The sequence below is a fragment of the Sturnus vulgaris genome, chromosome 18, assembly GCF_052056855.1.
Source record: "Sturnus vulgaris isolate bStuVul1 chromosome 18, bStuVul1.hap1, whole genome shotgun sequence".
Classification (NCBI taxonomy): Eukaryota; Metazoa; Chordata; class Aves; order Passeriformes; family Sturnidae; genus Sturnus; species Sturnus vulgaris.
This window is the reverse complement of record NC_142260.1, coordinates 6,199,928-6,213,872: the sequence shown is the minus strand read 5'-3', so window position 1 is coordinate 6,213,872 and position 13,945 is coordinate 6,199,928. Positions and strand designations below refer to the sequence as shown.

Below are 13,945 nucleotides of genomic sequence, written 5' to 3'. Positions count from 1 at the left end.
CCTGAGGGCAAATTACAAATACACCCTGGTGCCTGCAATCCCAGGAGTGCTCATGGCTAAGGGGAGCCAAAAGAAAGGAAAGGGACTCAAAGGACAAACCAGCAAGCCTGCACTTGGGAGGGTTTTTTTCAGGAGCAACAAATAAATTCTTCAGGATAAATAACTGATCTGTGTTGAATTACAGATTTGATGAGGCACATTTAAAACTGAAAATGCATCACAGAAGTTATGTTAAATTTTGCTACCTCAGATGTTCCAAAGAGATGTAAGAGGCTGTTTCCCAAGATGAAAATGCTATAATGTGAAAGATTATGCAGAGAGAATGGAAGTTTATCAAGTAATAGGGTTTTTGGTAAGAGAACACACAGGAGGAGGAACAAAATCTGGACTTCTGGAGTCAGCAGAAATATATAACAGAAACCAGAGATATCTCCACATATACACAGATAATACAATCTTAATGTTGTAAATCTTCAATTCAATTCAATCTTTTGTTGTTTTCATTCAGCAGGGATTTCACCCAATTAGAGCCACTTGGATGGATAATATTTAGTCTGCAACTTTTTCTGAATCAAGGTGGCATCATAATTCTGTCTTCTATGAACAATTCTGAACAATTAGTTCAGCAACACTACCTAGAAAATGGAAGAGAAAAGAGGCTTTTGGCTTCAAAATCTGAAATTATCAAGATGCATAGAATGGAAAAGTTAAAAAAAGTCAAAGCAGAAACGAGATTTGCTAAGGAAACAATCTTGTTGGACACCACGAGATCTCCCAGGCCATGCAGGGCAATGAAAATAAAATTGGAGAAATAAAAATTTCCAAACACCAGCTCACTAAAAGGGAGAGGGAATGATAGAAAAGGTTCAAGTAGCATCATTAGGTTTGGATTCCCTGGAATCTCTGTTCAAGATCCAAAGGAGACCTGATTTAAATACTCAAAGTGTTTACTCTGAACATGTCTTCCACAGTGTGACAAGACCTTGACTTCAAAAGCTGCATCTTACCCTGAACTCCATGGGAAAGACTCAGAGCCAGCCCAGGAGATTGAGATATAAATGGAGTGACAGCAGCAGCGTGAAATATTGTGAGCAGTGTGAAATACAGTGTGAAATATTACACTCATTACAAAGCTCTGCGCTCCAAAGCCTGTCCCTCCATCAAGCCTCATCTATAATTTGACAACAAACAGGCTTCTGGGATGATACTATTTCCTTTTAAAGAGGCTGAATATTACCAGATCAATTTTCACAAAGTTCTGACAGTAGTACCTTGTTATTAAAATCAGAGTATTCATGAGGCATTAAAACAAATTTCTTCAGTGAAACTTCGCTTCTTAAATTGTCAAACCATTGTATATTGAATGGAAAACATAACTTCATTTCTATAAATAATGGAGTTTGACTGAAAACTGCTATGTTGAGCTGTTAAAAATTATGTCAATATAAATTCAGCATAATAGAAAGAGGAGTTGCAAGTAAGGGGGTCAATGTAATGTAATGTAAATAAATATAAACAGAGATTAGCAGTTATATAGTCCAATATTAGCAATTGAATAGTCCAACTTAACCCTTTTCAAGTTTATTTGAACCAATCTAAAAGTGAGATAGTAGCCTTAAAATCGTGCAAATATTTAGTTTTCTATTCATAGGAAGTTTTTTTAAAAATACAAATACTTGTTTCATACAATTGCAAAATTAATAAAATTACATCTGTATTTGGAAGGCTTTCCTCATCCACATCCAATTATTCCCTGCATGCTTCTCTCTTCCCCAAATAGGAGTTCTATTCTTTTCCATAAAGCAATGATGGCACATAAAAATCCACATACTCACAAGTTACAAACCTAACCCTGTGCCATCAGTCTTAACTTTGTGGTCTGCTTTTAGCCTAATCACAGAAAGGAAATTATTGGGTGCATAAAGAGGTTTGTGATGAAGTGCTCAGCAAAAGGACATACATTACCCTCAGAGTTTCATGAGGTTTTGTTTTATCTTCTCTTCCCTTTTTCCTTTTTGGGTTTTTGTTTTTTTGGGCAGGGGGTTGGAGAGGGATTTGAGGGTTTTTTTGGTGAGGAGTTTGTTTGCTCGGTATTTTTAATTCATCTCTGCATTTACTTTGGGAAACACAGGAATTTTCTTCAGGAATCATTCCTGACTATTTTTAACCATCTCTATTTTGCCTTTTTTTTTTTTTTTTTTTTTTTTTTTTAATCTAGCATTTATTTCATGTGCTTTCATCTCCTTTTCCTGTGTTCTCACCATTGTAAATGGAAGGAATAGAGAGCCCTGGGAGCCTGCACACATCTCTTTCCCCACTTGTCCTACCTCTATTTTTGACCTGGCTCCACTGTTTCTCTGTTAGAAATCCCACGTGGCATTTGACACAGTCTTGGAGAGCTCTTGAGGCTCGTGTGGAAAAAATGATTTAAAGAAAACACATTAACTTTTGAGGAATACAAGAACTCTCTGGAAGGCTCTTCAAACAGCTTTCCTTCTTTAGCATCCTTTACTGGGCAGCCTGATATCTCAGATCTGAATTGACACATCCCTTATCTCAGCAACCCTTTGTCTCCTAATAGCCTAATATTGGTGTGGCCATGCAAACCCTCCTGTTTTGTTACACTGAGACCTAGATATAGAGATAGATATAGATAATATCATGATTGAAATGCACAGGTCACATACTTCAGTGGGCACAGCCTCTTAGAAAAGGCACAATTACAGTAAATTGAGGGATACCGGTTTTAGTGGAGCCTGAGAAAAGTTAGCAGAGGGTGCCTCAGATAATGCTGACCAAACTGCAGCAGAAATAAACCCCATCATAAACGTGGTGGTTTCTTATATCTGATTTAAGCCTCAGAGATTTTCCTCTCCAACATTTCAGCTCTGAGTTGCTCAGGAAGGAAAATGTGGCACTGACACAGCACAGCTGAGGAGTCTCAGCCACACTCAGGGTCCAGCTGCAGCAGGCAGAGTGGTTCAGGAAACAATATATGCCTGTTCAGAGAAGGGGTGATCAACTCCAGAACAACCAAAACAAAAGGATCCAGCCCCATCAGATCACAAGACCAGGACACAGTTTTCCAAATCTCATTGACAGTATTGCAGGTCTTTAACAAGGCAAAATGTTTTTCCTGGTTCTAATCCAGTTCAAACAGGAATTAGTTAATATAAAAGATGTAATCTGCACCATGAGAAGGTCAGACAGCATGATCACATAAACCTCTTCCAGTTAAGTGACCTATGACCTATAAAACCGAATCAGAGATGACTGAACAAATTTCAGGTCACAGATAAACTCAAAAGTACTTTTTTTTTTACATCCCCTCAGCCCAATTCCAGTCAGTCAAAGACATCCTGGTGTAGGATCATCCTGGTGTAGGATCAGGCACCAGGCTGAATCACAAAGCAGATTCCTGAGGGATGGGTCATCTGCTGACCATTCCCAGCGACTCCAAGGGGAGATACAGAGGTCAGAAGATCCAGCTACCACTGAACAATACTGGAAGTTTCACTCACAGGGTGTAACTGAAAATCATGATTGGAAGCTCCAGTTTGCCTGAAATATTAGTTCAGAATTGTAGGCTTTGGGGTACTTGCACTGCTGTCTGCTCCCAACTTGCCCCTTGTCCTGTATAGTGAGCTCAATGGCATTACCCTTTTATGGAATCCACCAGAATTCTGAGGACAGCACAACCCACTAAATTAGCTTTTGTAAAACAAGAAATTAACCTTTTTCATTTGCTAACCTGTTTGATATACAAGAGTACATTCCATTTTTGTCCCTGTCGGAGCCACTGTCCCTGGCAACCTCTAATCACTTTTTTCTACCTGTGTTTTATGGCTTTATTTCTTTTTTTAATTCTGTCACTTGCACTAGGTTCTGTATATGGCCTCCGATTTTACTTCCCGATACAGTGGGTCAAGACAGTGAAAACTATTTTAAAAAAAAATCAAAGGCAAAACAAGCCACTAGTAGTGAAAGAATTGTGTCTTGAAGGGCTTGGGAAAGGTTTCTGAGCTGACTCTGATGAAACAGCTCCCACGACAGGAACAAAAACAGCACAATTGCAACTGCTGGGTCCAATGGTGCCAGCCTGGAAGGTGCAGAGAAGGTGAGAGACACTTGTGCTGATGGGAGCCACTGGACTGGCAGCTGGCTGGGAGCCAGCCTGGGGGAGGCAGGAGCTAAACTGGAAACGCTTCCAGCCATTTGGATCTGGGTGTCAAGAGCAGGGCAAGGCTCAAACCCAGAGCAATTCCCCCCTTCCTCTCCCCTGCCACCCTCCCAGGCATCTCCAGGGCTGTGCCAGTGTGACCTGCAGCCACTGCTCAGCCCAGAGCTCTGCCTGAGACCAAAACTAGCTCAAGGGCACTGGAAGCAGCCTGGGATCCCTCCACTGGGTTATTTTTGGCTCAGGCACCAGGCTCTCCTGGTTCAGTCTGTGAAATAAACACTGGCAGGAGTGGCTGTGACAGGCGTTGCCTACCTGGCAGGTGGCAAGGACACACTGCAGGCTGGTTCCCCAAAGCAGGCCAGAGCATTCTGCAATCAGCTGCACTTACACATGGCACCTGATCTCTCCTCTCCTTCCTGCTCAGAATTTCAAGTAAGCCTCAGAAATGGCCACACACACCACAGAATCTGCACGCCTCAGCCTGCAGTCCTTGTTACATGCACAGAATACACCCAAGTTCAAAGGCCAAGACCAGCTTCTGAAAATGAAGTTTAAACTTTGAAATAAAGCGAATTGCTGTACGATTTTGCACCAATGCACACACTGAAATAACTAACTTGTGATCAAAGGGAAAGGGAAAACCATGGTAAGTTTTTCAAGCTCTGCCCTACATTTCAGTATGTAATTACATTAACACACAATTCCCAGTTTTCCAATTTGTTTGCTGACACATAGCAAGACCGAGCACAGGAAATTCTATTTCTTGCAACCATTTGGAGGAAAACAGAGAAATAATAGCAACAGATTTATTTCATACCAACCAGTATTTGTTTGCTTGTAACCCAGCCTAAACATCATCAATGCAAAGGGGTATTTTTCTATGGACACAGGAAATAATGATTAGTTTGGCACAGATATTTGAAAGAAATTGCCAAAGGAACGCAGAATTATGATATCCTACCACACAATATGCATTTGAAACGTGGGAAATTCACATCTCGGTGGTTTTGCCATCCAGATTACACAGATATCATCCTTCCTCCAGGTTAAATGCTCACTACCATTTGAAACAGGTAGGGTTGCTCACAAATGACAACTGCACAGGGCTACAATAGATGTTTCTGTCCCTTTTGCTTCTATTAAATAACAAGAGATAAAAATAGAACAAGTCACTGCACATTGCCGACAGTTTTGTAGATTTTCCTTTTGCTTTGCTGCCTTTTCCTCTTTCTGCTGTTATCTGTCTCAATCTGATTTCCCCCAGCTTGAGGAGTATTCTCCAGGCATTTGATTGATGAAAATCAAAATTACTGAACAGTTCCCCAAACCCAAATAAATAAGTAAACAAACAGAATATTCCTTGGGCTGGCCAGCGTTTAATAGCAGCATTTGCAGCTGAAAAACCAAGATTGCTGACCTCAATCACTCTCATCTAATTAAAGAAAATGAGTTAGAAAAGCAATTCTACCACAAACCAGCTAATATCCTCGTGTTCTGAAATACCTGTTCTGCTTATTCTACAATAAAATACACATTCCTTATGTTTACAGTCACAATGTCAGTTAAAAACCCCAAATTTTTACTCATACCTGAAAAATGTTTAATTTCAAAGCAATTTCTCTATGTGGAATACATCTACAGACTCTATTAGCAGATTTTCAAAATTATCAAAATAAAAACACCCATGTGAAAGCACAGACAAACCATCACACACACACATCTCTCTGCATAATTATAGAGGAATACAGGAACTCTGACTTGAAGCCTAGCAACAGTATCCAAGTATTAGTCTGCTAATCAACTACCAAAAACTCGCACACCAGCTCAGTGTGCTTCATTTTCCTAAAGCAAACAAAAAGCCAGACAAAAGAATCCTATCATTCCCAGCTCCTGAGCTGCTGAAGGACAAGATGCACAATAGAAAACAAACCTTGTTCACTTGAGGAAGAACAACCCATGTCATTTAGTCCGTCTGAAAATTCATCCCATCACAAAGAACCAAGGCAAAAGAGAGATTTAAAAATAGGTTATCCAAGCCAAAGGATTATCAGCTTGCAACATACTTAATATCTGCATATCTGTATCTAATGAAAGCTTCAAAATTCTTACATATATGATTGGGTTTTGTACCTCCATCCTATAGAAGCCATAGTAAATTCTGTACAGCAAATGCTTCCTAAATCTGCTGTGCTCATTTACTCACAGACAGCTGCAGGCTGGATGAAAACAATCAGGGATTAACTTTTCTATTCATCACATCTTTTAATCCATTACTTTCTCTTAGTTTGCAATAAATAAACGCATAAAGTTAAATAAATTATAAACGTGCTATGGCTAGTTAAAAAAAGAAGTTTAAAAGGGACACTATTACTATTAAAATTATCGTGAATTATTATTTTTAATGGTGTGCAACTGCTTACATCAGGCATATGTGTAAGTTCTTCCTAGAAGGAAAAAAGAAGATGCAACAATAGCAACTGAGCTGGGATGCACTTCTTGGTCCCCAAGACTTCCAAAATAATCAATAATTAAAATAAGCTACTCTGGTGCTGTTATTATTCGTCAAAAAAACTAATTTGGGAGCATGATGAATTGAAATAATCTGGGAAGCCACACTAAGCATTTCATACTGCTTGTAAAACAAGTTTCTAAGTACCTTATGGTAATAGGGTTTCTTGCTTTATGAAAAATACTAGTATAATTTGTTTCAAATAGGATTACTTTTAAATAATACAGCAATTTCCATCCACCTTTCAAACATCTGCCGAGAAAACAAAAGGGATTCCCTCATAAAAGAAATAAATACAATGAAATCTAGATCTTGTTTTTAATCCTTTATGGGTATCCTTTTTTCCTGTCCTTGGATTCCTTTATCTTTTCTGTTTGGTTCAGTCTTACAGAACTGCCTCATCCCAGTCTGCAGTAAGAACTTTCCTGGTAGAATCAGCCAGGTGGGTTTTATTGGACTAAAGCCACAGGAATCCCTTGCAAGGCTCTTTCTTTATAGGTTTGTTCACATTACTCCATAGGACATTATTCTCATCTTTTTTGGCTCTAAACTAAATATTTTTTATATTTTTCTTCTTCTTCCAGAACAGCTGGAAGTTTTACAATTATTGTGAAGAAGCTTATTTTATATGTGCCTAATTTTCACCTCTGTTTGATATAAGTGCTTTACAATTAAATTAAAAGAAGAAGGAAGAACAATCTCAGTGGGATTTAATCTGTAGGACAAAGATTTAGTGGCTCTGCTGTAAATCAGAATTTTCTACTTCTAAAGTAGAGTCTAAAAAAATTACAAAGTGCAGAGAGATTGGGATTATTAAACGAACTTAAAATAATAACAAGGTTTAATGAACTTGTTTGGTATCAAAATTCAGAATGTAACCAAAACCACACTTTCAGAGAGATGAGTGATCAAAAGTTTCTCAGGAGACTTGACAGTATGAATTGTCCTCATCTTCCTGAGGATATTTCCCAAGCTCTTCACTCTTCCTTCCCCCTCTGCTGACTCTAAGAAGGTGCATTGCTCAAGTGATGTAAGTTGGAACACATCCAGACTACAGGAACACAGTGGGTAACCATACAAGCACGAGAAGCAAAAGCCAACTTTGCTGAAGCTGCAATGCTGACATCACTCTGCACATTCATCATCACAGCAGCTCTCAGCTTTTCTGCTCAGGATTCAGTTCTTTGATTTACTCTTCTTTTTTCTTTTTTTTTTCCCCACTGGGAGATGCTCCAAAAATGGACATTTCAACAGCTGCATTTTTCATAAGTAATAAAACTTAAAGGACAAATGTCCAGCTCGATTAAATTAGGTGGGAGGAAATAACCTAATGTTTAAACTTTAAGACAAATTTATTAATTTAAATAGTCACGCTCAATCCACCATCTTGCAAAAACTGCAAGTGAATATTGGAAGTACCAATATGTCTATTTTTCAGTGGCAAAAATGAAGGCATCAGAAAAATTTGGAGAATCTTCCCGTGGAAATTATTTTCTAAGCATTTTTCTAGAAATCACCAAATTCTACAAGTTAGCAAAAGAAAAGCATTACCCACATGTACATATAAACAACAATAAGATGCTCAACCTAGTAAGAATAACATGTTCATTTTAAATTAATGTTTTACAGATTATTAATAAATATAGAAGGATGAAGAATTCTTACATGGAAAGGGGAAAAAAAAAAACCTTTCCATGCTGTCTCTGAACTTTTATGCAGAAGTTATGACTTTGGTGCATTTTGCCCTCAGTTTTCTCAGTGCACTCTGCAAGAGCTGAAAGCACTACAAGAACTCACATTACCACAGAACTTTCAACCATATCCCTGTAGATCACATGCAGCCAGGAAGGAAAAGTAGTCTTTAATTCACATCCTTAGTTTTATATTTCATGTGAGCTGGCCTAATTTCCCATATTAATGAAATACTCGAGTCAGAGATTTGCCTCACTGAGTTAAATCAGTGCAGGCGACTACACAGAGCCTCCTGCTGCAAAAGAAATGCCTTTTTTTATTCGACTTCAGGCTGTTTCTGTGGAACTTTAATTAACTTGAATTAAAGCATTTTAACCCATTTTATTAAACTGTACCAGGCACTTGTATCAAACTGGCTTTTATTTTAGTGGAAATCTCTCTATGTATAAAGATCTTGAAAGAGCCTCCAGTTTTTTTGTCAAGGGCCCATAAGGCTTGTCACTACCCTTAATCTCACCAAACTCAGTGACAGGGAATGCTTTCATGGATATGGGGAGTTGGCTTCTGCCATATAGGAATTTTAGAGAAGCATCTTTATCCATTTTGACTTTCTGATCAATTATTCCTATTAGAGAGCTGCTTTAGGTGAGGCCAAAATAACCTGCAAGCACCAATGTGGCCCTTCCAGGTAAGTGGATGTGTATTTAGTCTGCTACAAACTGATTGATTTATACTTAGAAAGCACTTACCCCTCATCAGATTTTCCTTTTCAGAGTGTATTTTTGAAAACACTTCAGCTTTTTTTGTGTCTACATTTTTTTAAAACGAGTTACTTTTCAAACCTCTTTGAAATGTCACCAGCACTGTGGTTGTATCTCACACAGAATCAGTTTTAATATCTCTGCAAAATCCTGGCACAAACAAGCAAAACTTATTTTCAGAGTCTGCAAATATTTTGCTTACCAATATCAGCTTCCCTGTGATTCTTGATGTATTCAGCAAGCTCAAAGTTTCCCGCTATTATAGCCACCTAAAGGATTGTAAAAGAGGCACAATTAATACATCGTCACCACTTGCTAAGAAGAAGATGTTACATCACTGACAAACATCAGGCAAACGTATTTTCATTTCACCAAGTGGAGTAATTCTATTACTTTCGTTCTGCAATATATATAACTGAAACACCAGTGAGAAATGAGATGTTAATCTGTTTGTAAGAGCACTGCCAGTCCCCCAGCTGCCCATTTCCCGGGAATTCTGTGGTGGCAGTCTCAGGAGGCTGCTGGAAGAGCTGCTGCTCCTCACGTGCTGGCAGCAGTGAACATGAAGCACAGCATCCCCAAAGCTCTGGGGGCTCCACAGGTGTGTGGGGAATGCTGCAGGAGAGACACACTGCAGATGTTATGTCCCTTGAATTGCTCCTGCCTCGCTCCTTACCTGAGCAATAAAGGCAGGAGCTGAAATGCAAAGTACATGAGAGAAGCAAGAGCTACCAGTATTCAGGTACCACTAAGGCAACAAAAAACACACTGAGAGACTGGTTAAGTTTATGCATATGTATAGAGTTTAAAATATCTAAATACATCGAGTGCTAAAATGACAATTTTTCATTTATTTCCTGGTTGTTGAACACAGCTCTGAATTCTCATTTAAATGGACTTTAAAAGAAAAACATCTCTGACAGATGCGAGGGAAGCAATTCAGTTTTGCCATTGCTGACCTCTCCCTTTTTCTTCTCTTTTTGCCCTGAATATCAAGGAATTGCCTTTTCTGGCCCCATTTTGCAGCTCTGACAGATCCTGTTCTCTAATGGCACTGTGGCTTTCCTGATGTATGTGCAAGGCATAAGCTGGGCTCATCTTTCTCATAGAAACTTCTGCCTCTACAGGGTATGGGTTAAAAAATAAAATTTGAAAACTTGCTTTAGTTTTTAGGTTTTTTGCTTATAGGACAATATCCAAGAGAGTCAGACATGAGAAATTATTAAAAATCCAATGCAAATTTCTGAGCTGATGACCAAGAAAAATTATTTGCTAGTTTGTGCCTCTCCATGTATGAAGAATGATGCAAAAGAAGACTTAAATGCTGAAATGGTCTTGGGGAGTGTATGAAGTACATTTAATGTCAGCATTAACTTTGAATGTAACAAGCATTAAGATCTTATTTCTGCACTCAACCTAGGAAATTGAATGGACAATTTTATTTACCAGTAACCAAAACAAACTAATATGGAAATCCCTGAAATTGAAGACTTTACACCCAAGCTGTGGCTGCCCCATCCCTGGAAGTGTCCAAGGCCAGGCTGGATGGGGCTTGGAGCAACCTGGGATAGTGAGAGGTGTCCCTGCCTGTGGCAAGGAGTGGATCTGGGTGATCTTTAAGGTCCCTCCCAACCCAAACATTCTGGGATTCTGTAATCAGGGAGCCTGGACACAAGCAAGTTGATGCACTAACACCTCAACACCACCTGAAACCATCCATCTGAAAATTACTTTAAACACTGGTAAGGCATCCTTTATTCCAGAGAGAAACAGCTTCTCAGCATGGATAAAACATCTGAATCTGGCCCCCAGCCTCCTCTGTGCAGCCCTGAAGTGCAGCTCATTATTCCCCCTGGCAAACAGCACTAGGAAAGCAGCAGCAGAGCTGTACTAATCCTCTCTCTTTAACTTCCAATTCTGCAGCCTGGCTGGCTCCGGGTTCCTAACAGCAACATTTGTGTGCAGCTCTGAGGTTTTCTCTGCATTGTAAGGAAGTGATAATACTTCTCTCTGATATTACCCCTAATTAGCAGTAAAATTCCAACAAGGGGGGGAATTCAGCAGTGACAGGCAGCTTGCTAGACAGCAGCCATGGTACTCAAATGAAAGAATTTTTGATACTGAGCAGATTTTACACCTCAAGTACAAACATGCTCTTCAAGTGATAAACACACTTTATTACTTGGGGGGGAAAAAAGATATTTCCAGATAACTAAGAGACAGCTTGACAGGGAATTGTTCCCATATTTGCTTCTGAACCAAGCAGGAGATTCAGCAAGCTCAAGGAACCATTTTTCTCAATTTAATTCACTTCGATGTGCTAAAAACAGTATGTAAAATCCTTACAGCAAAATGAAGGAAAGATATGTTAAGATCTAAGGAAAGCAAGGAAAAGTTAAAAAGTACAAATATTTCTTGGCATAACATCAATGCACTTCACTTAAGTTTGATGGGTAAAATGTGTGGGAGAAAGTGAAGTCAGAGCAAAATCGGAAAGACACAAAATTATACTCATTCAATTTGTACAGTTGCAAACCACAAAGCACAGCAACCTCAGCCTTTTCCCATCCAAATGTGTCTTAAACCAAAATTATACTGAGTTCACATGAAAATGTAAATGTGAATACATTGGGACAAGTGAATTGTCTTCACAAGATCCAGAGCTGCAACCAAATGAAGGTGGTGGAAATTCTCTCCTTGATCAAGTACCTAAATCAGACTAACTGAAGTTCTATATTTGTACTAAATTTCTTTGTACTTTAATAAAAAATAGTAATGTAGTGCCTTGGCAGAAAATACTAGAGTTTGATTCTCTCCATGCTTCATAATTCACATGGTTTTAAATAGCCATAGTTTGCTTTTCAGGATGTTCTGTAGACAAGTGCTAGATTTAAAATTAAGAGGTTATGGCAGGAAAGAAGGTTTTGTTTGAGATTTCTTTTGATCACAAGACATCTCCTCTTGGCAGTGAAAAAGTAGCACAGCCAGCAAAACTGCAGTGAGAATTTGCTTCCAATTCCAGTAGGAACTGGATTCCAGTCATCAAAATGCATCACGTGCATGTTTACAGACATGAAATATCTCCATGAAAGGCTGGAGGTAGCACTTTACAACTAGGGGCTATCTACTGACTCTGTTATGCTGAAGCTTCAAAAATTGCAGCTTTCCTAAAACTGCATATGCAGCAGTCTTGCCATAATTCAGGTTCCTTCATTCCTGCAGCAAACGTTCTTTCACATCGTCCTTTTGACATTTATCTCACATCAAAAGCCTGCATGTCCTCAGTCACGTTATTCTGAAAATATGATAAAACCTGGTTCTGCATCTTGTACGAAATAAAAACATCACTCACACACAATTTCCACTAAAACCTGCTTTGTGTTTTGCCCTGTTTTTAAAGGATGTCTTTACTTTGCATCCAGAATCGGAAAGAGTTCACCTGCAGGGTCCCAGCACGGTGTCAATCAAAGCCCAGCAGAAAAGCCTGACTCAGTAATTTGGTGCTTTTAATCCCAAACCAGAATCTTTGTCTGCTGCAGACATTTGGTTGGGAGTCCTGCCACATTCTACAGTACAGAGAGTAGAAATTATCTTGTTGGGTTTATTTTAATCAGCATTAGAGGCAATTTTATATGAATGATAGTAACCAAAGTGAATCACTTATCAGCTCCCTCCCAAGCTTAATTGACCCCACTAAGGCTGTTAACACTGGCACCTAATTATTAACAAATTACCTTTGATAACACACATGTCTGGCCTGGGTAAGTCTGCCACAGGGAAGCGAGCAGAGAGTAAAGCTGAGCAGGAAGATGGATCTTGGTAGGAGGCAACTCATACAAAATCAAAAGAGAGGATAAAACCATGCAGCTGGACAGTGACACTTCCTCCTGTGCCCACAGTGATCTGTCTCCAGCGTGACAAAACTTAATGGAGTGCCCGAAATGGGTCCCAGCTGGGCCACCCTGAAGCACAGAGCCAGGGGCTGGCTGTCACTCGGGGCGTGTTACAGGCAGCGTGACCAGAAAGGTTGTGTTTACACAGATATTTCCTCTGCCTCGGGAGAAGCAGAGCTGTCACAGACACCCCGGTGTCTCGCTCGCTGTCTCACAGACAGATGTTTCTTTCCAATGATGCCACTGCTTCCAGGGCCTCGCTGTTTGCCATGGCAGGCAGTGCCAGATGCTGCGCTGCCGAGCCAAGGCAGGAAGGGAAGGAGTTTAATCGGCACTTGGCGAGTTGCTACGGGTGGTAACCAAGGGACAGCTCAGCCGAGTGGAAACCTGAATGAATGAATGAATGAATGAATGAAGCAGCTGCAAGGCAGGGACTGGGAGGGAGCAGCAGGAGGTGGGAGCATCCCAGCACTGGCACCTTCACAAGCAGGTCTCGTTCTCACCCCTGGCTTTCTGATATTCGCAGTCAGAAATGTTCCCTCTGGATAAAGGCACTCTAAGTTGCCTTCTTTCAGGAGTCAATTCAGAAGTTAAATATTTGAGGCATCAGGTTAGTTCTGTTTTTTTCTGAATCGTGTTCCCCAAAGAAACTTAGTTTAAATAATAGCAAATAAAAGTACTTTGTGTAAACAGTGAAACTGGTGAGATGTCCTGTTACAGGTTTCAGTGTGACAGAGTCTCACAATGTTTTCAGACTCTGAATCAGACAGAAGTAGCACTGACTCACCACCAGCTCTGTTTAGCCTCATAAATGCAGTTCTAAAGATATCAATTTACTTACATTCAAGTATTTACATTTTTTAATGGGGATTAAATGCAGTTTTTTGTTCCTTTTGGGAAACAAGAAGTT

General features: G+C 39.6%; 1 protein-coding gene across 4 annotated transcripts in view; it reads right to left on the bottom strand.

The window, feature by feature from the left end:
• SHANK2 (SH3 and multiple ankyrin repeat domains 2) overlaps window positions 1-13,945 on the bottom strand; it is a 258,071-nt gene that overhangs the window by 205,166 nt on the left and 38,960 nt on the right. For all 4 annotated transcript variants that reach the window (XM_088175303.1, XM_088175304.1, XM_088175305.1 and 1 more), the window contains exon 10: window positions 9,345-9,411. In XM_088175303.1, coding sequence (XP_088031429.1) covers window positions 9,345-9,411 — 67 coding nt within the window. The remainder of the gene's footprint in view (window positions 1-9,344; window positions 9,412-13,945) is intronic.